Source organism: Caretta caretta, chromosome 3, assembly GCF_965140235.1.
Source record: "Caretta caretta isolate rCarCar2 chromosome 3, rCarCar1.hap1, whole genome shotgun sequence".
Taxonomy (NCBI): Eukaryota; Metazoa; Chordata; order Testudines; family Cheloniidae; genus Caretta; species Caretta caretta.
In genome coordinates, this window is record NC_134208.1 from 106,352,132 (window position 1) to 106,376,885 (window position 24,754).

Below are 24,754 nucleotides of genomic sequence, written 5' to 3' on the forward strand. Positions count from 1 at the left end.
ATGTTCTTTTGCAGAGTGGAGATGTGAATACTTTTCTGAGGGCACATAATGGTGAGTGGTCTATGTGGAAAAAAGTGCTGAGACTGGATACACACACAGGGGGTCACTAAAGAGAGGGGAGCAATAGCTCAGTGGTTTGAGCATTGGCCTGCTAAACCTAGGGTTATGAGCTCAGTTCTTGAGGGGTGCCATTGAGGGATCTGGGGCAAAAGTTCGGGATTGGTCTTGCTTTGAGCAGGGGGTTGGACTAGATGAGGTCCCTTCCAACCCTGATATTCTATGATAAGTTTCATCATCTGTATAAGGCTCACATTTAATTTTTCTGTGCTGCCATTGACTCAGAATCCTTCTATTGATGCACAGCTTTTAAGGAGTCCTCCTCATTGCATTGTTAAACACAAGGCCAAAGGCCAGATGCCATCTCCGCAACACAATATGGATCATTACACCATAATACAAATGTCTCATTTTCAAGATAAAATCACATTTCTGATGTGTGGCATAGATCTGCCATATCCCATCTAACTGGATTCATTATAGCAATAATAGGGAAGCATTAGATTTATAAACAGCATGCCTATTCCTTATTTATCGACTTTTGATGCTAATGAAAATTGAAATAAAACAGGTTTGGCTGCATAAGATACTTGCCTTTTTCTCTTTGACCAGCTGATGATATTAGGGATCTTGAATCATGATTTAGGTACAGTGTAGTATTAAAAATATAGGCCCAGCTCCTCAGGTGCTGTAAATTGGTGTAACTCTATTGACTTCAATGGCAGTATGCTGATTCATATCAGCTGAGGATCTGGTTGCCCATAACACAGGTATGTAACATCCGTCCAGTTTTTTGACAGATCTGTGCTTTGACGATGGCAATGTACAACACAGTCTATATACAGCCACTCTTGCACACGTACATGATGACTAACTTACATTTATTACATGAGCCTTTCAGGAATGATAGAGAATACATGAGTTCTTGCATTCCTCCTCCTGGGTGAATGTAGGTATACTGAAGGATCAGCTCTTATAAAATACATGTCTTGTGTTAATGTTTGCTCTTGGGGAGGGTTGTGACAATTGGAGAGTTTCTTCTTCTCAGTCCTGAACATAAATGTCATAATAGAGATTAGGCTTTGTGTGGGTCGGCATGCCTGTTTTCATTAGTTAATGGCAATAAATCAGTTTGCAACATTTTGCTTCAGGCTGAAATTAGAACTACGAACAGAGCCTGAGAACTCTATTTTTCAAAACATGTTTTCAAAAACAACAGAGATGCTAATTTACACTATGAATGTCATGTGCTCATGTAAACTCAAACAACTGGAACAAAACTGGAATCCTGTTAGTCTGATAGATTCATGGATGTACATTTGTGAGGCAGCAATACTCTTCTGTCCTGCACCCGTTCAAATCAATGGGAAACTTTCCATTGACTTCAGTGGGCAATGGACCAGGTTCCTAATGAATGAAGACATCATAAAAGTGAGGCACTTTATATATAAGAATAAAATAACCCTTAAACCCTCCAAAGCAATCAGAGAAGGCAAAGTAATTGAAATATATAAATGTACATCAGTTACTACTATTAGTGACATTTTGTTGCTGTATTAACTAAGACTAAGATAAGGTTGCAACCTGGAACTGGGATACCACTGAGCCCTCTGACTTACCAACCTGGGATCCCTCTCACACTGTGATGCTGTAACAAGCTGCAAATCTCTCCAAGTACTGTATTTAACACAGACTTCCACAGGCAGGGACCCACCCAACTAAGTTCATGAATGCTTTTGGCAGCCACTCATACACCAACAATAGAGAGGCTCCAGCCAATTCCCCACAGCAATCACAGCCTAGGATGCCAGAGCTGTATCCTCTTGCTCTGGTCAGAAGCCTGACCAGTGTACGTTTATTACCCAGTCCTCCCGTCCCTCAATGTGGAGACGACATGACCAGGTTTTTTCCTGAGCAGATTTCCCAGGCACTTCAGCCAGAACACACTGCTTTAGGTAAAATATAAAACAGATTTATTAACTACAGAAAAATAGATTTTAAGAGATTATAAGAAGTAAGCGTACAGATCAAAGTTGATTACCTAAGAAATAAAAGTAAAATCACAATCTGAGTTCTATAAACTAGACAGGATTTGAATCAAGCAGTGTCTCACCCTGATAGTACAGTTCCTTCAGACACAAGCTGGGATTCTCCTTTCCAGCCTGAGACCATCTCCCCAGTTCAGTCTTTGTCCTCCAGACATGTTTACAGGTGTTGAGTTGTGGGGGGAGTGAGGCCAAATGATGATGTCACTTCCCCTCCTTTTTAGGTTCCTCCAGCTTGCTGGAAAGATCTTTTGTTATGACATGAGTCAAACAGTATCCTTTGTCTGCATGCTCCCTCTGAGAAGCCTTCATTGTATACAGATCCTGTGGTAGCCCTTGGTAGTGTGGATTCCCCTTAATGGGCCATCCATGCGGTCTGGCTGCTCCATTGTTGTACCTGAAAGGTTGGTTGTGGGTGTTCCCAGCCTCACAACATATTTCAGTAACACACACATAGAAAAACTTCATAACTTCACATACAATGGTAGCACATACAATCCAACAGGATATTAATGTTCAACAGATCAAGACTTCTAAAATGATACCTCACAAGGCATACTTTGTACAAAACCTATCATAATTATATCACCATGGTGAATATGGGGGTGCCAGGGTGCTGCTTTGAGGCACAGCATATCACAAAAGTTATAACTTTATCACAGATATGTTAGTTATAACAGGGGTTCTCAATCTTTTTCTTTCTTAACCCCCCCCCCCCAACATGCTATAAACCCACCATGGCTCACTTGTGCCACAACAACTGTTTTTCTGCATATAAAAGCCAGGGCCAGCGTTAGAGGGTAGCAAGCAGGGCAATTGCCCAGAGCCCCACACTACAGGAGCCCCTGCAAAGCTAAGTTGCTCAGTCTCTGGCTTCAGCCCCAGGGCCCTGGGCTTCAGCCCCATGCAGTGGGGCTTCAGCTTTCTGCCCTGGGCCCCAGCAAGTCTAACTCTGGCTCTGCTTGGCAGAACCCTGAATCCTGCTCGCAGCCCCCTGGTTGAGAACCACTGAGTTATAATAAGACTGATCTGTTCATAGACACAGATGATAGAACAGCCTATCAATAAGGTTGACTGGAACTTCATATTACAAGACCCTGTTTTCAGTTGCTTATATCTTTGCCAAATTTTATCCATTTGGGTTGAAATTTTCCATGCCATGCCTCAGGCTGAATTGTTTTCAGAAAACTTCAACCAAAATGGTTTAGCTGTTTCCAAGGAAGAAGCTAGTGAAAAATACATTGTTTTGCCCATGTGTAAAAATTCTGGCAACCTTTTCTTTGAGAAATTCTAGCGCTCTCAAGCTTTGGAGCACGGACTTGAACTTTGGCAGGGGGAGGCACTTATATCCAGGACATGCCTTTTGCTGTTCCTATGAACATCTCACGAAACTTGGCCAATATTAGCAATTTTCAAAGCAAATCTTTTAAATATGTGAATATTATTAAATAAATGGTGTTCGTCTGCCCTGCTAAGGAATGTACTTGGCAGAAAGATATTATTTCAGGTTTGGAGTGAGCTGTTAATGCAGTTAAAGCTCTTGTGTGGTTCAATATACACTTAGTATTGGATTTTCTGACCATGATTTAAAGGCAATTACTGTCGACTTCAAACATGATGAAATCTGAATAATACATTCTCTATGATGATATTTCCAAAAGCGTATGCCAATAATAATTGAGCATTGATTTCATAGTGACTTTTGCTAGTAAATAATGAATACATAAGGGCATTTCTGAAAACTAAAGTATATTGGTCACTTTTGTTTCTCGGTATACAACCTACAGTAAAACTTAAACCAGAATCTTTTGAGAGAGTGTCCAAGACAACTCTCCAAGCATGTAACTGCACAGCTAACCTGAAAGCTGTTGGGCTGATTCTTCATGTTAATCTCTAGGTGCATGGAATCAAATTCTGTTTTCGGGAGTCCTGTGCATGCATTTGAGGACAGAATTTGACTCATGGTATGTGGGTTACATACACATGCATTTCTCAGTCTCCTAAACTGATGTTATCATTGTGAAGTATTTCAGAAGTCATGTATCTGCACATCATAGGATAATGTGAGATAATGTCCCCATATATAGTAGTGTATGGCGTGTGGTACCTCCTTGCACTTTTTGGTGGCCCCGTCAGAATCTAAGGCCTAATCTCTTTAAAATAAGATTTTTACCTTTTATGGTTGTGAAGAGCACATATCAGATATGAACCAGTGCACTGCAGTCTTTCTGTATCAAATTTGGTCTCTTAGACTAGTGCAAATCCAGAGTAACCCTTTGAAGTCTACATAGAGCAGAATTAGGCCCACTGACTCAGCAGATTGACAGAAATAGGAACTCTGAGAGACATGAACTACCCCATTCATCACAGTGATGAGTTAACTCTGGAACATAATTTAAAAATCAACATCAACCATTACACAGATGATCATTTTACCAAAATATTTGATACTCTAGTATGAGTTTAATGCCATCACTATTTTTCCCAATCTAACCTCCTGCCATCAATCCTATGCATTAAGTGATTTTTATCAGTCCTTCTCTCAGACAAACTATTATTACACAATGAAAGTAGTGGACCATTCTTTAAAAACCAATTGTCTCCAGCTTTGGTAGCACATTTCAGATCTTCAAGTGTTCTTTATGTGATCATCTCAGAATCTGATACTTAGACGCATTCTGGAATATTGATGACGTCTCGTAGAACCCATAGGCCACAAGCAAAATGACAAATCCACTTTATAATATTGTGGGTAGAGAAACTTTTTAAAAAATTCATGAAAGGTAAAGGCTTTTTCTCTGAATTCAGGGTTCTGTGTTTCACCTATAACAGTTGACACCCACATTTATTTCTTTTTACATTTTCTAATGTTTTAGGGGCTTGGTGTGATTACTGTATGGTACTTAGATGTTTCACAGTGAGGCCCATTAATGGACTGATTAAATCATGAATAGCGAAATCAGAGTAGGAAGCCACTTTCATTATATAATTTTAGTTATTAGTAATTATGATAATAATAATAATACCAGGGGGACAAATATAAACATGGCGTGAGCATGTCCAGCACCATTTATGTAAATGCAAATGCACGTGCTTATGCCATATGTGAATTTTTCTCAGAACCTTGACCCTGCATCTTGAGCAGATAAGTTATGTAAGAACTTTCTGCAATTATTTAAGCTTTAATTTTTAAATGTTAAGTCTACACATAAAATTCCAGATTCTTATTTTAATTACATCTGTGTGAGGGGGTAAAATTGTCATTATGCTATTGAAACCAATGAAGTTACTCCAGATTTAGACTGCTGCAACAGATCAAAATTTGGCCCATATTCTGTAAAAGTTTTCGACTCTTAAACAGGCTTTTTATTCATTTGCTTTAAAAAAAAACAACAGCATTTCACTTCAATTTTCCTATGTCACTACAGATATAAAATAATGGGTTTGGTCACTGGTGAACTCAGCATGAAGGTCTGATAATGCATAAGCAGTTTGGCTTGTAAATCTCTGGTCTCACAGGGATTTTTATTTTAAAAAGGAACCTGACACCATTTCAGTTTTTAACATTTTAACCAAATTTATAAACCTGCTCATAGACAAACAGAATAAGTAAATCACTGTCCATTTCCTGCCGGACCTTTTCTGGACTGTGCCTCCTTAGTACCTGACAGATACAGAATAGCAGCCATTACATTCCAACCTCCCTTTTTTCCTGATAACAAGAGGCATATGTTTCTCAATCAAAGGCCATAACAGGTGTAAAAATAGTAAATTACCTAAAGAATTGTGTTTAATGCATTTTTAATTCTGTCAGTGACCTGAATTTTATTGTGTGAGAACTAGGGATGTAATGGATTCCTGTTTGAACACAGATCTACTCAAATTGAAGCTATTTGGACTTGTCCATTCAGGATCCTACTAATATATAAATACTGGTAATAAATCAGTGCCTGATCTGACAACCCTTTCTAATAGAAGCAGTCCTAGAAGTTAATGACAATACTTGTGTCACAGAGTGTGGGGGGTGTCAGGGCCCTGGACACCCCACTTCCTGCGATTCACCGTGACTCTCAGCCAGTCAGTAAAACAGAAGGTTTATTAGACAACAGGAACACAGTCTAAAACAGAGCTTGTAAGTACAGAGAACGGGACCCCTCAGTCAGGTCCATCTTGGGAGTAGGGAGCCCAGACTCTGGTTCTGGGCCTCCCTCCATTTTCCCAGCTAGCTCCAAATTGAAACTCCTTCCAGCCCCTCCCCTCGCCTTTGTCTCTTTCCTGGGCAAGGAGGCCACCTGATCTCTTTGTTCTCCAACACCTTCAGTTTGCATCTTTCAGGGGAGGGGCTCAGGCCATCAGTTGCCAGGAGACAGGGTGTTGGCCATTCCCTGTGCAGACCATATCACACTTGCCCTCTAGGGCTCTGCAACAATCACACACCTTTATCCCACCACCTAGATACTTAAGAAATGCATAGGGGAAACTGAGGCACCCACACAGTATTCAGAGAAAACATTAAAAACATTCCCACTTTGTCACAACTTGCATAAGAAAAGGCTGCAGTATTGGGCTTCAAGGAGCAAATTTTGCTCTGTTATCCAGATGAAGTCAATGGGGTTACTCTGAGTTTGCCCCATTGCACCAGAAAGAAGAATTTAGTCCTATGTCTTTAATCCCTCTCTATGGATATCTATATATACAGCAAAAAATCATAGAAATAAGGTGAAGCCATATAAGAGAAATATCAATAATAAAATCATAGAAAGAAAGGCAGCCCAATATGTTATTCTTTTGGGGGAAGACACTTCCATTATCCCTTTAGCACCCTACTACCTCTCAGTTTTGAAACGGGTGAAATGTTTTTATTAGGGAATTAGTTTAGGGCTTTTATCATCACTCTGCTGGTTATTTGGACCCCTTAGGCCTCATCCCTAGGTGGTCTTTTTGATAAAGGAGATGCTGTAGCATCCCCTTTGCCCAACCCTCCCCTATAGAGTTTTTGCAATGGGTTAGGAGGTGCAGTGACTTCTCTGACAGCTGGTTGAAGTTTATCTACGCCCAGCTCAAAGCACTTGTGCTATCAAGCCCTGTCCTTTGGTTCACTTCATTTTCCCTTCCCACTTGGCAGTGTTCTCAGTGCCGTGGACTTCTACCAATATTACATTTGTGTAGATTGTTTGTGTAGTTCAAGTCTTTTGTGCTGCCTTTTGTCCTTTATTCATTCCCCCTCCCAAGACCCTCTCTCAATTGTCTTTGAAGTTCTTCAAGTTACTAGGACATCACCTGTTTTGCCTCCCACGCTCTGTTGGTCTTGTGCCAAGAACAGCTCAGCAAGGCCAGAGAATCTAGCCAATTACTTATATCCTTATATCAGACTTCAATGATACCTACAAATAAAGGCAAGGCAAAGTTAATTTGAGTAGATAGAGGTAAATCCCACCTCAAAACATTTTTTTTGCTAACACTGCTAATCTCTGCTGCCTGCCCCACCCTAGTGCCACTAGCTTTACAAAGCTTTTTCTCTGTTTACAAATGTCATGCACTATGCAGGGGTGGGGTTAATAGCACTGAGGAGGAACAACTTTAGTGAGTACTAACAGAGTGTATGGTGGCTTCCTACCTGAACACGGTAAAAATTACAGCACCCTCCCTATGCCAAAACTCAGACATGCAAAATATAAAACAAGGGCCCCGTCCTGCTCTCTTTACTCACGTGATCTCATTGCAGTCTAGGGGACAGAGCCTCAGTTAGTGTAAAGTCTCATGGTTCTATTGAATCAACAGAGAGTAAAATTAAGAGAGATGGGCTCAGATTTTCAAAATAGCTCAGCATCTGCAATCCGGGCCAGATTTTCGAAAGGGTCCAGCTCCAATTTAGCCACCAGAACATGTGGTCAGATTTTTCAATGCACTCAGAGCATGCTGGGTATTGGGCTCTTTTGAGAATCTGGTCAGTGGTGACACAATGGGAGTGGCTGGATGCTGAGCCATTTTGAAACCCTGGCCCTGGCTGTCAGTGCAGAGCACTTGAAAACCTGGCCTGAGCTCTTTTGAAAATCTGGACCCAAATGTCTTTCAGGTGTTTAGGGAGGCGACACAAATGTTATTTACTTCTTACTTAACATTTTCTCTTTAGACTGCAAGCTCTTTGGGACAAGGCCTGTCTCTCTGTCATGTTTGTACAGTAGCACAATAGGGTCTTGATCCATAACTGGACTCTTAGGCATTACAGTCATATAAATAATAAATATTAAATATGTGTTACTTTTCCACTCTATATCATGCCCCTCATTGGTACTTGCATATTTGGTGCCTCTTTAGGAGCTCAGTGCTGGGTGTGGTACGGGGACTTAAATATCGTCTGCAGTGCTGCAATGCAAAAGATCTGCAACACTTCAGGATGTGCTTCCCAAAAGCATCTAAGAGAGTCAGGCATCCAGCTTCCACTGAAATCAATGGGTGTTGGGCTACTTCCCATTGCATCCCATGGACCCCAGTTCTGTATGGCATCCGCCTACATCACTGTCCAGCAGGGCTCGAGGGACAGGTCAACATGTGCTAAGGGAGGTGCTGAGATGAGGCTGTTGCATCTGCCACTATTCAGGCCTATTGGCCTTTGCTTCCTGCATAGCCAGGGTTCAGCAACAGGCCCCGCTGCAGCCGCAGTGTGCCATAGTAGTAGCCATGGAGCAGCAATGCTGCCACCCCATGGCAGGGACCAGAGGATTCCTTCCCTTCTCCCACCTGACTCCTCTCTGCACCTGCCACCCAAGGCCCCTGTGCCATTCCAGACCACTCGGGCTAAATGTGGAAGGGAGCCATTATATGCAAACAAATTTGGTCCATTGTATGTAATGTACTTTACAGGACATATTCAATAAGCTCATGGACTGACTCCCAGTGTGCTGAAACTGATATGGTATGTGCACATTTATGTGGTTACCATAGTAAACAGAGACAAGGATTGATGGACTCCGGTTCATTTGTTGTTGGGCTGATAAGAAAGAGAAGTGGCTTACGTCATTGATGTCAGCAAACCATAGCATCGTGGCACTCTAAAACTTATCTGCTAGGAAAGGGATATGATTGTTTACTTTGACTTTTCCCCTCCAGCCACTATCATGGAGTGGGTTGCAGAATTCAAGCATAGGATGAGGGTTTGAATATGAACCTGGGTCCTCCCACCCTGCTGTATCGGTCCTGAAGAAATGCTCAGCTGTGCAGTATACATTTTGCTGGAAAACAAACAGCAGTGATAGTGACGGCAATGCAAATGAGTCTGAGTCTTGATTCCATGGATAAACTTCTATGAAAAGATTGTGGCTTAGCAGGGACCCCAGCTGCAAAAGGCAGTGCTGTCAAGACCACAGAGAGATTAATTCATGCACTTATAATGCATTAATCTAGAAAATGTATCATAAATTTGACTGGAGTTAATTGAGTGTCATCACTGGCTTCCTGAAAATAAGCAAGTGTGCAAACAGTGGACAAACTTACCATTAATTATTCATTATGAATATTTTTTCTGATGGTGGTTCTATGGCCTAGGTAAAATGGTGGTCGCTATCCATCCCCAGCAGATAGGTTCCCATGTTATAAAAACACTATCACGATCACAGCTAGCTCCCTTGCAGTCAACGTCAGGAAGGAGGCCATGCAGTGAATAGGTACAGAGACTGAACTATCCGCTGCCCCCTGCACGTGACCTCTCCAGAACAAAGCTGAGACATAATGGAGAGCTAAAATCATGGCAACCATTGCATAGCAAGATAGGACTTGCACTGTTGGATCAGATCATTGGTCCATCTATCCCATTATCCTGTCTTTGTCAATGGTCAGTGGCAGACAAGTCAGAGGAAGGTGCAAGAACCCTGCAGTAGGCAGTTATTGAAGAATCTGCACTTGTGGAAAGTTTCTTCTTAACTCCATTGCTAGCAGAGCTTGGTGCCTACCTGCAGCCCAGTCTCAGGCAACCATATCCAAGAGAAGGGAAAGGCTTCTGTCCACACCTATCTGGTCAGCATAGGCGGTGCATGAGTCTTCCATTTAGGAAGCTTAAATGCAAGCACCGGAAGCTCCCTAGAAGTCGGGGGACCACTAGCATCCAGACCATGGTCTCGCCCCCTGAGACTCCACCCACACCCCCTCTCCACCTCCTCCCCCAAGGCCGGCCTGCCTGCCCGCTGCTCACTCCTCTCTGCCTCTTCCACCGAGGCCCACCCGCCCACGCACTCCTCTCCATGGTGGAGAGAAGCGAGTGGCGGGGATTGCCCCAGGGGAAGAGGCCGAACAGGGGTGGGGTCTTGTGGCAGAGCATGGGCAGGGCCATGGTCTGGGTGCTGGTGGCCCCCCAACTTCAAAGGAGCTTTGCTTCTGCAGCTCCAAAGGCAGCAGGCTGACACACCTCCAAAGTGAGGTCAGTCTTTTTTGGGAAGGCTTAGTCTCCCCCAACCCTCTGATACGCACCATCCATTACTCCTGGGGGAATTCTGCACCACTGCGCATGCACGGAATTTGCTTCCCCACAGAAAAATGACTTTCTGACAGGGAAACAAAGGGAAGCCATAAGAGCAGTCATGTGACCCTCACCAGCAGTATGTTTTGGGTGCCCAGAGCAGCTGGCAGAGAGGTAAATCACTGTGGGGCAGGGGGCGAAACTCAGGAAGACCCAGCTTGTGGCTCCTATCCGCGCCAGGCTCAGCTGCTAGTCCCGGCTTGGCTGGGGAGGACGGCACTTCCTCTTCCCCTGCATGGCATCTGGGGCCGGGTCAGACCCACTCACAGAATTTCTCTCCTGGCTGCAGAAAGCTCTGCAAACTCCCCCTGCTTCTTGCACCCATCGCTACTCAGCTGCAGGGGGAGGGATCCCTGTACAGGGAGCTGCCCCTCCCCCCATGCATCCAGACCCTCGCACTGAACTCCACCACCCCGATGAGCCACCTGCACCTGGATCCCAACCCCACTGAGCCCCACTTCTCCAACATCTGGACCCCACAGCCAGACCCCCCATCAAGCTCTATCCCCTCCACACTCAGACCCCCTCCCTGCTGAGCCCCAACCACCTTCACCTGGACCTCCCTGCAGAGTCCCATTACCGTTGCACCCAGAACCCCCCAACAAGCCCCTGTGCATCCAGATTCCCCCTCCCCCGCACCCAGATCCTCCACTGAGCTGTCCGCACTCAGGTCGCCCCACACAGAACCTTCTCAACCCACACCTGGATCCCCCCACACTAAGCCCCTCCACACTTGAATCCTGCCTTGCTGAGCCTGCCTGCCCACACCTGGTGCACCTGGCATGGAGCGGCAGGGCCCTGGGGTGTTTCTGGGACAAACCCAGCCCCGGCACTGTGTCAGTCCATGTCCCAGAGTGGGAGCTGCACAGTGATCTCCCACCTCTGTGCAGCCAGTGGCCTGTGCTCCCCAAAGCCATGCTAGAGCCTCCACATTTATCTGACAAATAAAATTTGCAGAATTTTAAAATACTGTACACAAAATTTTTTATTTTTTGGTGCAGAATGCCCTCAGGAGTAGCCCATGCTGGTCAGCATCTCTCACTGGCTATTTTAGGTGGTTCCCCATCTAGCATTATGGTCTACGGTGCCTATCTCTCCCATTCATTGTATAGGAGCCTATACACCTAACTCAGGCTTTGTGGATCTTAGTGTTGTTCCTATGATTTTCTAGGATCCTAAATATTAGGTTCAGTGACACTGAGCATTTGCCTTTTTTCCACCAACACTTTCTACCACAATTCTCCGTCCATCCAGTTATACAGAACAAAATGGACAACAAGCAATTTAATCCTCTTCAAACATTATAACCAAAGCAAAGTGGAAGATATGAGAGAGGTATAATATAATACGCTATATATGATTCAATTGTACATAAAATGTTTATTTGGTGTAGAAGTGTATATTTTTAATATAAAGTTTAAATATAAAGATTCATACCTAAATTTAAAAAGTCCCTTTCTGGATCCCACCTGTTGTGAGGTAAAAACTGTGCCTTCTTTTATTTCTGGCGTGGTGAGGACAATTGTGGGTGCCAGTGCTTCCAAAAACAAATAATACAGTCAGTCTAATGAACTTTGAACCCTCAGCACACAGCCACAAACAGGCTGAATACATTTTGGAAGTGAAGAATCAGGGTAATTGTAAGGGGAGAGGAAGGCAACATGGGGATGGGTTTGGGTGGTGGTCAGGGGGGTTTGGAAGTGTGGGGGAGGATTAACGCTAAAGAGGCTGGGCTTATTAATGAATTTATGAATGTTAGAAATAAATATCCATATCTTAAATACCCATAAATCCCTTCACTTTGTACTTAAAACACTTTCATTTAAAGCCAGACTGCAGCCACCGTTGCAAGGCCTCCCCAGATCCTGGGTTCCAATGCATAGGGGATAAGTAGATGCTGCATGCATGCTACTCCTTCCATTGAACAGGTGAGTGTAGAAAGGAAAGGAGTGGGATACGCCTTGGCCCTGGTAACCTTACTCCAGATGTGAAGTAAATTACTGCATTTCTTTAAAGGGCACAATTTACTGCCCCACATTATGCTGTCTCAGCTCTTCTAGCTGACTCACAGGAGGGAGTAGTAGTCCCATGGAACCGGTGTCTGAAATGGTTCTCTATTCAATGGCTAGTGAACAGGAGCAGCTAACAGGGGAGTTTTCTGTGTAAAAGAGTGACTATGTGATTCTTGGGGGGTGAGTTTGTTGTCCTTAAGTTTGTTTGTTTGTTTGTTGTGTGCTTGCTGCTCTACAGAAGTATATAGTGTGGTCTGTTGGTTTGGAGGGCCATGTGCTAAGCCTAGCAGCCTGCTAGGCAAGGCTCAGCGCTTCTCAGTGAGGCTTTGATCCCTAAGCCCTTTAGCACCTATTAACCCTGAGCCAGGAGGCGGGGCTACTCAGGAAGAACAGGGGTTTAAAAAGCCAGTTCCTGAGTTGTCAGAGGAGCTAATGAACAGGAGGGAGTTCTCCAGGTAGAGGAGAAGGTAACCAGTTTTTCAGGGGGCCTTTAACTCAGGAACCCCTCAGTCAAATGATCCCAAATTTGGATCACTAATGCTACCCTGTGCCTCTATAATGGACACCAAATTTCAAAGCAAGCTAATTAATCATTCAGATTTTAGAGCACTTACAAGAGCCAAATTTTATATATATAAAATGGTGGGAATAGAAACCTTTTAGCTGTTTTTTCATGAGCAGTGTAAAAATGTGTATATTGTTTTCAATTTGGGTCCCCCAAAGATTTAATGGGTGCCATGTATTACCTTGTGTAAAACTTGACAGATTGAGACCATTTTGAGCTGCGCCTCATCATAAGAACATAAGAATGGCCATACTGGGTCAGACCAAAGGTCCATCTACCCCAGAATCCTATCTGCCAACAGTGGCCAATGCCAGGTGCGCCAGAGGGAATGAACAGATCAGGTAATCATGAAGTGATCCAAACTCTGTCGCCAGTCCCAGATTCTGGCAAATGGAGGCTAGGGACACCATCCCTGCCCATCCTGGCTAATAGCCACTGATGGAGCTATCCTCCAGGAACTTATCTTGTTTTTTTGAACCCTGTTATAGTCTTGGCCTTCACAACATCCTCTGGCAAGGAGTTCCACAGACTGACTGTGTGTTGTGTTAAAAAATACTTCCATTTGTTTGTTTTAAATCTGCTGCCTATTAATTTCATTTGGTGATCCCTAGTTCTTGTGTTATGAGAAGGAATAAATAACACTTCCTTCTTTACTTTCTCCATACCAGTCATGATTTTATAAACCTCTATCATATCCCCCTTTAGTCGTCTCTTTTCCAAGCTGAAAAGTCCCAGTCTTATTAATCTCTCCTCATACTGAAGCCGTTCCATACCCCTAATCATTTTTGTTGCCCTTTTCTCAACCTTTTCCAATTCCAATATATCTTTTGAGATGGGGCGACCACATCTGCACACAGTATTCAAGATGTGGGCGTACCATGGATTTATATAAAGGCAGTATGATATTTTCTGTCTTATCTATCTCTTTCTTAATGATTCCCAACCTTCTGTTAGCTATTTTGACTGCCACTGTACAGTGAGTGGATGTTTTCAGAGAACTATCCACAATGACTCGAAGATCTCTCTCTTCAGTGGTAACAGCTAATTTAGACCCCATCATTTTATAGTTGGGATTATGTTTTCCAATGTGCATTACTTTGCATTTATCAGCATTGAATTTCATCTGCCCAGTCACACAGTATTGTGAGATTCTTTTGTAGCTCTTCACAGTCTGCCTGGGACTTAACTAGTTTGATCTTTAGCTCTAGGCAAAAAAACAAATTATTTAGAAATATTTTTTAAAAATGGCTTTCTGGGGGCAGAGGGGGGTTTAAATCTCTGGCTCAAATGACTCCAAATCTGCATCTTTAATCTTACCCTGCACCCTCCTAAGGCACACCAAATTTCAAAGAAATCCTACTAAGCACAGCAATTTAAAGGTCAAATCTAAGTCCTCTAAAACAGATGTCTTGATGGTATCTGAATTATAGCAGTACTGGTGTGTTGCTATAATGCAGGAAGCTGGGAGAGTGGCTTACATCATTGAGACAGCATGTTTATAGACATAGTGGTTAGAGTGAAAAAATAATAATTGTTATCTAACAATTCAGACTCCTGCAAGTACAGAACACAGTCACAAAAAACAAGTGTTATACAAGAGATAGGTATTAATTACTCATTATTTTAAAGAGACATGGTAACCTAAATATGGCTCCAGAGTAAATGCTATAAAACAAACTTTAAAAAAATCTAAAACCAAGACAAATGTATACACAACTTTTAAAAGGTGCCCAATGGAAACAATAAGAAAAGGAGTACTTGTGGCACCTTAGAAACTAACAAATTTATTTGAGCATAAGCTTTCGTGAGCTACACCTTTCTTAAACATTGCTTTGCAATGCTTCAACCCCAAACTTTGGAGCACTACATATATGTCAGTGAAACTGATTATAAACAAATGAAATTGTCCTTACTCATTTTCATAGTCAAACAAAGAAAAAAACACAAGGTAAACAAAGAGCATCAGCAGTGACCAGACCATTAGATTGGTAAAATACACATTGATTTTTGATGGTGAAAGAATTTGATAAGGAACATAAATACACATGCTGCAGATAGTTTGAAAACTTCTGCTCAGGGCACAGCATTAGTCAAAAAGTCTAACAGAATGTTAGCAACTATTAGGAAAGGGATAGAAAATAAGACAGAAAATATCATAATGCTCTGCTCATGAGATCAGCCAACCATGCTCGCTCTCCGGCCACAGTCCATCCCCTTCTGTCTCCTCCCAGGCTAGGAAATCCTGGAAAAGGTTCAGAGAAGGGTAGCAAAAAAAAAAAAAAAAAATCAAGGGTATGGAATGGCTTCTTTATGAGGAGAGAGTGAAAAGGTTAGCATTCTTCAGCTTAGAAAAGAGACAGATATGATAGAAATCTATAAAATAATGAACAGTGTGGAAAAAGTGACTAGAGAAGTGTTATTTACACCTTTTCACAATATAGAACTAGGAGTCACCCAATTAAATTAATAGGCAGAAGGTTTAAGACAAACATAAGGAAGTACTTTTTCACACAACACCAGGGGTAAAAGTAAGTTCGAGGACTTACCCGTTGGCTGGAGCCCTGAGAAGGGGGCGTGGCCTCAACCAGAAGAGGCAGGGCCTTAAATCCCCGGGGCCCTTTAAATCTTGATTTAAAGGGCCAGGGCTCCAGCTGCAGTAGTGGCAGCTGGGAGCCCAGGGCCCTTTAAATCACCCCCGAGCTACCAGCTGCAGAGGCAGCTGGGAGCCCCAGGGCTCGGGGGCAATTTAAAGGGCCCAGGGCTCCAGCTGCCACTACCGCAGTGGCGTCCCAGGGCCTTTAAATCACTGAGGAGCCCTGGGGACTCCCGGCTGCCACCGCTACCCAGGGGCTCTGGGCTCTGCAGAGCTTTAAAGGGCCTGGGGCTCCGCTGTGGTAGCAGCTGCCGGAGCGCCGGCCCCTTTAAATCCCCGCCTGAGCCCTGCTGCCCAAGCCCTGGGGTAGTGGTGACCGGCCTCCATCGGGGATTTAAAGGGCTCCGGGGCTCCAGCCGCCGCTACCGCCCCGGCCCTTTAAATGCCCGCTGGAGCCCCACTGCCACTACCCCAGGGCTTCGGCAGCAGGGCTCCGGTGCGGATTTAAAGGGCCGGGGCAGTAGCAGTGGCTGGAGCTCCGGGGCTCTTTAAATCCCTGCCAGAGCGCCCCCCCCCCAACTCCTACCCCAACCCCAGAGACTGGGCAGCAGGGCTCAGGCGGGAATTTAAAGGGCTTGGGGCTCCAGCCGCCACTCCCACCCCGGCCCTTTAAATCCCCTCCGGAGCCCCGCTGCCGCTACCCCAGGGCTTCGGCAGCAGGGCTCAGGCGGGGATTTAAAGGTCCCAGGAGGGTAGCGGGGGCTGGAGTTCCAGGGCCCTTTAAATCCCTGCCAGAGCCCCACCACTGCTGCTACCCCAGGGCTCGGGCAGCAGGGCTCAGGCCAGGATTTAAAGGGCCCCAGAGGGATAGCGGCAGCTGGAGCTCCAGGGCCCTTTAAAGCCCTGCCACCGCTATCCTGGGTCTCGGGCAGCAGGGTTCAGGCCGGGATTTAAAGGGCCCCAGGGCAGTAGCAGCGGCTGGAGCTCTGGGGACCTTTAAATCCCCGCCAGAGCCCTGCCACTGCTACCCCAGGGCTCAGGCAGCAGGGCTCAGGCCGGGATTTAAAGGGCCCCGGGGGTGGGGATAGCAGCGGCTGGAGCTCCAGGGCCCTTTAAATCCCCGCCGCAGCCCCACTGCCACTACCCCAGGGCTTTAAATTGCCCTCTCGGAAAGCCGGTCCTGGTACGGCTCACTGGCTCTTACCGGTATGCCGTACCAGGACGTACCGGCTTACTTTCACCTCTGCACAACACACAATTAATATGTGGAACTCATTGCCATGGGATGTTGTGATGGTCAAAAATAAAACTGGGTTTAATAAAGAACTAGATACGTTCATGGAGGATCGGTCCGTCAACTGATGGCTATTAGCCAGAACAGTTAGGGATGCAACCCCAGGCTTGGGAACCTAAGCCCGTGACTGTCAGAAGCTGGCAGGGGAAGACAGTGGTGTGGATCACTCTAAAATTGCCCTGTTCTGTACACTCCATCTGACACACCTGGCATTGGCCACTTGGAGACAGGATACTGGGCTAGATAGACCTTTGCTCTGACCCAGTATGGGCATTTTAATGCTTTATTTACAACTTATGGTTTCAAGATGGACACTATTCCTTTAAACTAATGCCGCAAGCACACAACAGGGAATTGTTAGGTATTTACGGTTTGCTCCTTATCCCACTGAAAACGGTGAGATTTTGGCCACCGACATCAAAGGCAGCAGGGTTAGGCGGCCCTAAATGCACAATGAAAACAGGCCGGGGGTTTCTTAGTGCCCTAAGTAATCTCCAGGGAGAGCGTTTCAATGCTGCCGGCGCACACAGGGACGGCAAGAGGAGGCGACCGCCTTGGGCTGGAAATGCACAGGGAATGGCAACAAGCGTCGTGACAGTTCACTGTGGCTAGGGGCTGTGCTGTCTTTTTTTTTTTTTTTTTTTGAAGCAGAAAAAAATTTATTTGCGTAACACATTTACACAAATCACCAAAGAAGATAAAACAAAACTATGCAACAAAACAAAAGCAAACGCAATGTATAACACAGCAGCCTTCAGGGGAGAGAAGTGTTCAGGCTTGCCTGGGCCCAGAGTTGGGGGGCTTCCTCGACACTCATGGTCTTCCACTCCCTCGAGTTACCTAGGGCCATGCCCGGTGTCACCAACTATTCCTCTCCTGAGAATGCCCGACAATATGGGCATGGCCGCAGGGCGGGCAGTTTGGAGTGGGGGGAGGACAGGACGTCCACTCACGTGTGAAAGGGCCCCTCCTAGGTGGCGGTGGTGATGGTACCCACAGCGGCAAGGGCTGGGGCTGGGGTCTCTCCCTCTTCCCCTCAATCAAAGGGTCAGACGGAGGGAACCGGAGGGGGTCACCAAGCAGAGAACCTCGGACAGCGCCCACCGCGCCTCAAAGGCGTCAAAGGAGTGGGCGGAAGGGGCTGTGCTGTCGGCAAGCCCTCCGCTGTGCCTCAGAGCCGGCTTTTCCCCCCGCGCCCCTGAGCCACGTAGTCACAGGGCCCTACGTTTGGAGCGGAGAGACCCGCACTTCAGGCGTGCCCCGCGCCACAGCCGGGCCACGCCGCCTGCGCGCGCTCTCCCGCCGCGGGCCGCCCCCTCCCCGGCCAGCCAATCCTCGGCCACCTTCTCCCGGAGCCCCGCCGGCCTCCTCGCGGCCGCAGCGCCGCCTCCCGCAGCCCGGCGGCACCGCAGGGACCTGACCACCGGGGAAGCCGGCAAGGGGTGGGGGGAGGCGGCGGCGGCACATGACGTGTCTCCGTCATGGAGCTCAGCGTGATTCATCCACAGCAGCGGCGCGCCCGGAGCGGGATGCTGCGCCCCGTCCCCGCTTAGAGCCGGGCCAGGGGCCAGCCCCGCTCTCTGCCCCGCCGTCTCCTTGGCGCGGGGTGCAGCGTCCCTGGCGGAGCCAAGATGGAAGAAATCCTGAGGAAGCTGCAGAAGGAAGCGTCGGGGAACAAACACAAAGCGATCAAGGAGAGCTGCGGCTGGGCCATTGGTAAGGAAGCGGGCAAGGCAAGGGGGCGCCTGCCCCATCCCGCCCCCGCGACAGAGCGCAGGCAGCCCCCTGCTTCGCCCGGCTCCCATTATGGATACGCTGTTAATGTATTTGCAGTGTGTCCCCCCCCGTGCACGCGCGGTGCCTGCGAAATCTCTACCTTTCCCCCATTGATTTAAAGGCACCCCAAGCCATAGCTGTGCTAAAGTATTTTTACCTCCCCCCGACTTCCCTTTGGAGGCTCTAACGTACATATTGCTATCGATTTGTTGGCCTTCAGCGTGAGCTCCAGTCGTTCAGGAAAGCCGAGCTGTCTGCAGTGTTTCCTTTTCCAGCCCGGGCGCAGACAGGCTTAAGTAGGATTGCTTTTAATGATCTGTTTTTCGAGCTGCATATATGAGCTTGCAGGTATATGACTCAGTGGTTCACCACTGCTGGAAGGCTGATGTGAGCCCACTGCAGGCAGTTTCCTTGCACTTGTAGCATCACTGGTTTTATTGAAATTAGGTTTGTTGCATTTGCCTTAGTTGCCAGGTAAGTAAATTCTTTTGTCAGGCTTTCGTTGTAAAACTGTTCAGAAGGGAATGACCCAAAGAGTGCCTGGTTGACACAGCACTGGGGAGCTGAGGTGGTCCAGCATAGACTGTATAGGGTTAGCTATTAACATATGAAAGGCTGTTAACTACTGCTAATGAAATTTGAAAAGGACATATAATGACTTAATGAGGACAGCTGTTGAGGTTGCAGTACTTCTGGGTAGAGGAATTACTCATCTCTCAAGCTAATGTCCCTTCTGTAAAAAAAAAAAAAAAAATGCTTTTGATTTTACTATTTTCAGTGCATCATCATCTCAAGTTCAGATGCATTCTAATTGCTGTGAATCACATGATATGTTAAAACTAGAGAGAATAAAAAATGAATACACTTACGTTTCATTGGCAGGTTACTTACTGTTATCCCTCAAATGTATATGTTGTGATTCAATCATCTGATGTCATTTTTAAAAGTACAGGTTGCCCTGTGTGGCCAAACCGTGCTTTGCTAGAGCCCAGTGATTTCAGAGGAAATCCATATTTTCATATTGGTACCTAGACAGGACTGTGACTGGCACAATATAAATACGTGTATAAACAGCTATTCATTTGCTTTTCATTTGATATGTAGTTTTCCCCTTTCCAGACTCAAACCACCGTAAGCATATTTTATGGATTTTTTTAGTGTTTATATTAAGGGAACTGTGTGTTTGGTGATCACATTGGAATTATTAACACCTTTCTTTGAGAGGAAGATTTGGTAGACCCTTAAGTTATTTCACTGGAAAGAGAAGAAATATTTTACTAGTCTAAAGTGCCAGCAATAGAGATGCTGAGCAAACAAGATGATTGCAGAACCACTGCTTGTTTTAATAACATGCAACCATTCAGTCTACGATAACACTGAATTCTTTAAAAATATGTATCTTCCATACAAGGATAAGGCTGGTTGGGCTGTATACCAAGTACAGTACATTGGAAGTATTTTTTCTTAGTTCTCAGTGAGCTCATACATAAGGTGTCCTTTGATGAATGTGCTTTCTGTTACAATGCAACTTTTTTGTACTGTGACTTCTCAACCGCTAATTTATGGTAAGAGGTCAGTTCTGAGAGCACCTCACTGCACATACCTTGTTAACTACCTAATAAAATGAGTGCCTGTTTTAGTGAAAATGAACCAAGTGTAATGAGCTGCACACAAATTTTCAGAGAGAGGTTGTGACTCGAGAGAGAGTTCAAGCAACATAAGTCAGTGGTGGGGCTGATCTATACAAGGGCTGTCAAGTGATTTAAAAATTAATTGCATGATTAAACAATAATAGAATACCATTTATTTAAATATTTTGGGATGTTTTCTACATTTTCAAATATATTGATTTCAATTACAACACAGAATACAAAGTGTATAGTGCTCACTTTCTTTTTATTTTTGAATACAAATATTTGCACTGAAAAAACAAAAGAAACAGTATATTTCAATTCACCTAATACAAGCTGATTTTGGAACAGTGTCCGCACACAGACTTGGACTGAAATAATTAAATCATTTGTAATCCACAGCTGCTGCTGTTTTGGTGCAAGTTTGTAGATAGACTACCCTGTTCCAGGGTCCTGTATATGTCACCATGCTGACATCTAGAAGGGTTCCCTACAATGAGAAAAGCACTCAATACCTCACACAGGATGAGGCCCACAGAGAATTTTTTGAAATTATAAGTTGTAAGTTAACTGTCAGTGCTATTGATAGGAATCAGGTTTGGGAACAATAATTCAAAACTGTGGAAATGTACAGTATCTAGATCCTGAATACATTGTCTCCTTTAACATTCTTATTCTTTCCTTCACTCATACAGAAACTTTGGAATCTTCTGATGCTGCTGCTACCAAGATCCCTCCATACAAGCTGAGGTAAGGAAACATAAATGTCTTGGATCATGTGACGCCATGGGTATTGGCAAAGCCTACAAAAATGGTCAGAAATGGACAGAAGTATATTACTGATGTTCAGTGAGAAAGGAAAGCTGGACTGTGGCAGGATGACACTCATGATGGAAGCCTGCTTATTCTCACTGCTCCTTTCAGTCTGATATACTGTATTGTTAAATCTGGATCATTCAGTGAGTGCTGGAAATTAGATTGGGACAGGCAGTGTGGTCTTAGGGATAGAACAATGGGTTGGGACTCAGGAAACCTAGTGTTGGTTTTGCCACTGGCCTGCTGAGTGACCTTGGGCAAGTCACTGAATCATTTTGTGCCTCAGTAAGTTCAACAAAAGCAAGGATAAAGATACTGACTTCCTTTGTAAAGCACCTTGAGATCGCCTGATGAAAAATGCTATATAAGAGCTAAGTATTATTATTTTAGTTATTCGGTCTTCAATATTATAAAGTGGCAGTGAACTCTCACTGTTAGCCAAGCAGTATATTGAAATTGAGAAAAGAAATATTGTTTCCAAATGGTCACTTTTTAGGTTTGAAATCCCTGGTCTGTCATTTCAGTTTGAGTTTTAGTTCATAAGTTCCTTTAGGGTTCCTTAGCAAGTCTAAGCTTTTACCTTGTCAACACAAGACTTTTTTTTTTTCCTGACAGATCTCACTGCATTGTTATCCCAGGTGCAGTTGCACGGGTGGTAGCGACATCAGGAGTGCTAGGCTAGACGAGGCTCTGGCAGCTGCCAGTGCTTTTACTACCACATCATTGAAACTTGGTCAGAACAGGGCCAAATAGAATGGTTTTAAAACCGATAGCAGCAGCCATAGGAGCCTTTCCTGCACTAGCATTGCCAAGTGACTGGAGCTGTAGCAGAGGGAGCAGTTTTTTCAGAAAGAAGCCTAGTTATAGACCCCCTTTGTGAGCCATCTTGCACCCTAAACCTCTGATCTTGCCTTCAAAATTCACTGTCAGTGGCATGTTTTTTTTCCTCTTACAATCGTCTGGAGGTGTATGCGGATTGTCTGGCATAGGGTACAGCGGGCTGGGGAAAGGTAATTCCATTTTGCGGAGGATTTTGATATTTTGAAAGCCGATTTGGAATAAAATTCAAACATTTCACAATCTCCCATGAAAGGGACAGGTGACCCAGCTCTGGGGCAGTCAGGATGGTGGACTGCCCTGGAGCCGTGGACCCTGGGAGCCTAGGCTGCTGAGAAGCTACAAGCCTAGGAATTTGGGAGCTAACTCTTCCAAGCTACTTCCTCTTCAGTCAGACTGGTGAGCTGAAGGGCAATTGGGAATCTGCAGGCCTGCCCTGGCTGAGCTGGGAGCTGGAGCTCCCAGGGCTTCCAGGTTCCAGGTTCTGGCTCCTTGTCAGACTGCCTGGTGAGCTGTAGAGGAGCCAGGTGTCTGGAAGCGCTCTGAGTCCTGGCTAACCTGAGGGCCTCAGATATTTGGAACATGGCTTCCAGGTTCCTGGTTCCTCATCAGATCGCCTGATGGGCTGAAAGGGAACCAAGATTCTGGGAGCCCCACTCAGTGGCAGCCCACTAGCTGAGTTTCAGAAGAGCCTGGGATGAGAGCTTAGGAGCTGGAGCTCTCAGGGCTTCCAGGCTGTTGGCTCCCTGTCATAGAATCATAGAACTGTAGAATTGGAAGGGACCTCAACAGGTCATTTAGCCCAGCCTCCTGAAATCATGGCAGGACTACATAATAACTAAACCATTCCTGACAGGTGTTTGTCTAACCTGTTCTTAAAAATCTCTAATGATGGAGATTCCACAACCTCCCTAGGCAATTTGTTCCAGTGCTTAACCACCCTGACAGTGTTTTTCCTAATGTCCAACCTAAAGCTCCCTTGCTGCGATTTAAGTCCATTGCTTCTTGTCCTAGCCTGAGAGGTTAAGATGAACAATTCTTCTCCCTCCTCCTTGTAACAACCTTTTATGTATTTGAAAACTGTTACTGTTTATCACATATACACAATTTTTTCACTTTTCCTTGGTAGGTCATGTTTTCTATACCTCTAATCATTTTTGTTGCTCTTCTCTGGACTTTCTCCAGTTTGTCCACATCTTTCCTGAAATGTGGTGCGCAAAACTGGACACTATACTCCAACTGACGCCTTATCAGCTTGGAGTAGAGTGGAAGAATTACTTCTCATGTCTTGCTTACAACACTCCTGCTAATACATCCCAGATGTTTGCTGCTTTTTTTTTTCCAACAGTGTTACATTATTGACTCATATTTAGCTTTTGATCCACTCTGACCCGCAGATCCTTTTCTGCAGTACTCCTTCCTAGGCAGTCATTTCCCATTTTGTATGTGTGCAACTGATTGTTCCTTCCTAAGTGGTGTACTTTGCATTTTTCCTTATTGAATTTCATCCTATTTACTTCAGATCATTTCCCAGTTTGTTCAGATCATTTTGAATTTTAATCTCATCCTCCAAAGCACTTTCAACCCCTCCCAGCTTCGTATGGTCCTCAAACTTTATATATATACTCTCTATGCCATTATCTAAATCATTTATGAAGATAGTGAAGAGAACTGGACCCAGGACTGATCCCTGCGGGACTCCACTCCATATGTCCTTTCAGCTTGACTGTTAACCACTGATGACTACTCTCTGGGAACGGTTTTCCAACCAGTTATTGAGCCACCTTGTAGTAGCTCCATCTAGGTTGTATTTCCCTAGTTTATGAGAAGGTCCTATGAGACCGTATCAAAAGCCTTACTAAAATCAAGATATACCACATCTACCGCTTCCCCCCATCAAAGAAAGCTGCCATCCTGCCAAGAGCCATGTGGGCATGCTGGCAGGAAAACAGGTAGATTTCCACTGCAAATTTGTTAAAAACAAACCAACTCCACGAAATGTTTCAATTTCAATGCATCAGCATTCTCAGAATTTCCAACCAACTCTAATAACTTCAAATGCAAAGTATTGGGAACATTGGGAATCTGGGAACAGATTTGTTACTCTTCCAAGATGCACTCGGCAAATGTATGTGTAGAGTTGCGGGATCGGAGATCCAGTTATGCCTTTATAATTCATCGTGTGCCCAGGGACAAACTAAAGCAGCCTAGAGGTTGCTCTGATTTATGCCAGTGGATACGATCCCTGTGGAACCATACGTCTGTACAGAACTGGCAGAGTGCATCTTGCTCTGCTTCATCCCACGGACACTCTCTCCCATCCAGACATGCAGTCTGTATCAGAATGGAGGGCAGGGGACAGCTGGGGTAGGAGCCAGCTATTCTGCTTCATGCCAGCTGAGAACTCCACCACACCTGAGTAATTTTCAGGTGACCTGTTAGGGTCAGTTTACCCTGCTTTGTGCCATGGCTGAAGTGGAAGGAGTAAGGCTGGCCCTTTATCTTCCCATCTGTGGCATAGTTTGCTCACTGTAGTTTTTTTTCACGCTAATCCTTGTGATAGTGTTACGTAGGGTTGTCCTCATTGCCAGACTTTCCACAGATCAGCTTTTTCAT

At 45.0% G+C, this 24,754-nt stretch overlaps 1 protein-coding gene across 5 annotated transcripts in view; it reads left to right on the forward strand.

Annotated features, from left to right (window-relative positions):
* Positions 1 to 18,682: 18,682 nt before the first annotated feature.
* Positions 18,683 to 24,754, forward strand: part of ARFGEF3 (ARFGEF family member 3) — a 125,706-nt gene continuing 119,634 nt past the window's right edge. For all 5 annotated transcript variants that reach the window (XM_048844413.2, XM_075126774.1, XM_048844414.2 and 2 more), the window contains exons 1-2: positions 18,683 to 18,794; positions 21,181 to 21,235. In XM_048844413.2, coding sequence (XP_048700370.2) covers positions 18,710 to 18,794; positions 21,181 to 21,235 — 140 coding nt within the window. In that variant the 5' untranslated portion in view covers positions 18,683 to 18,709. The remainder of the gene's footprint in view (positions 18,795 to 21,180; positions 21,236 to 24,754) is intronic.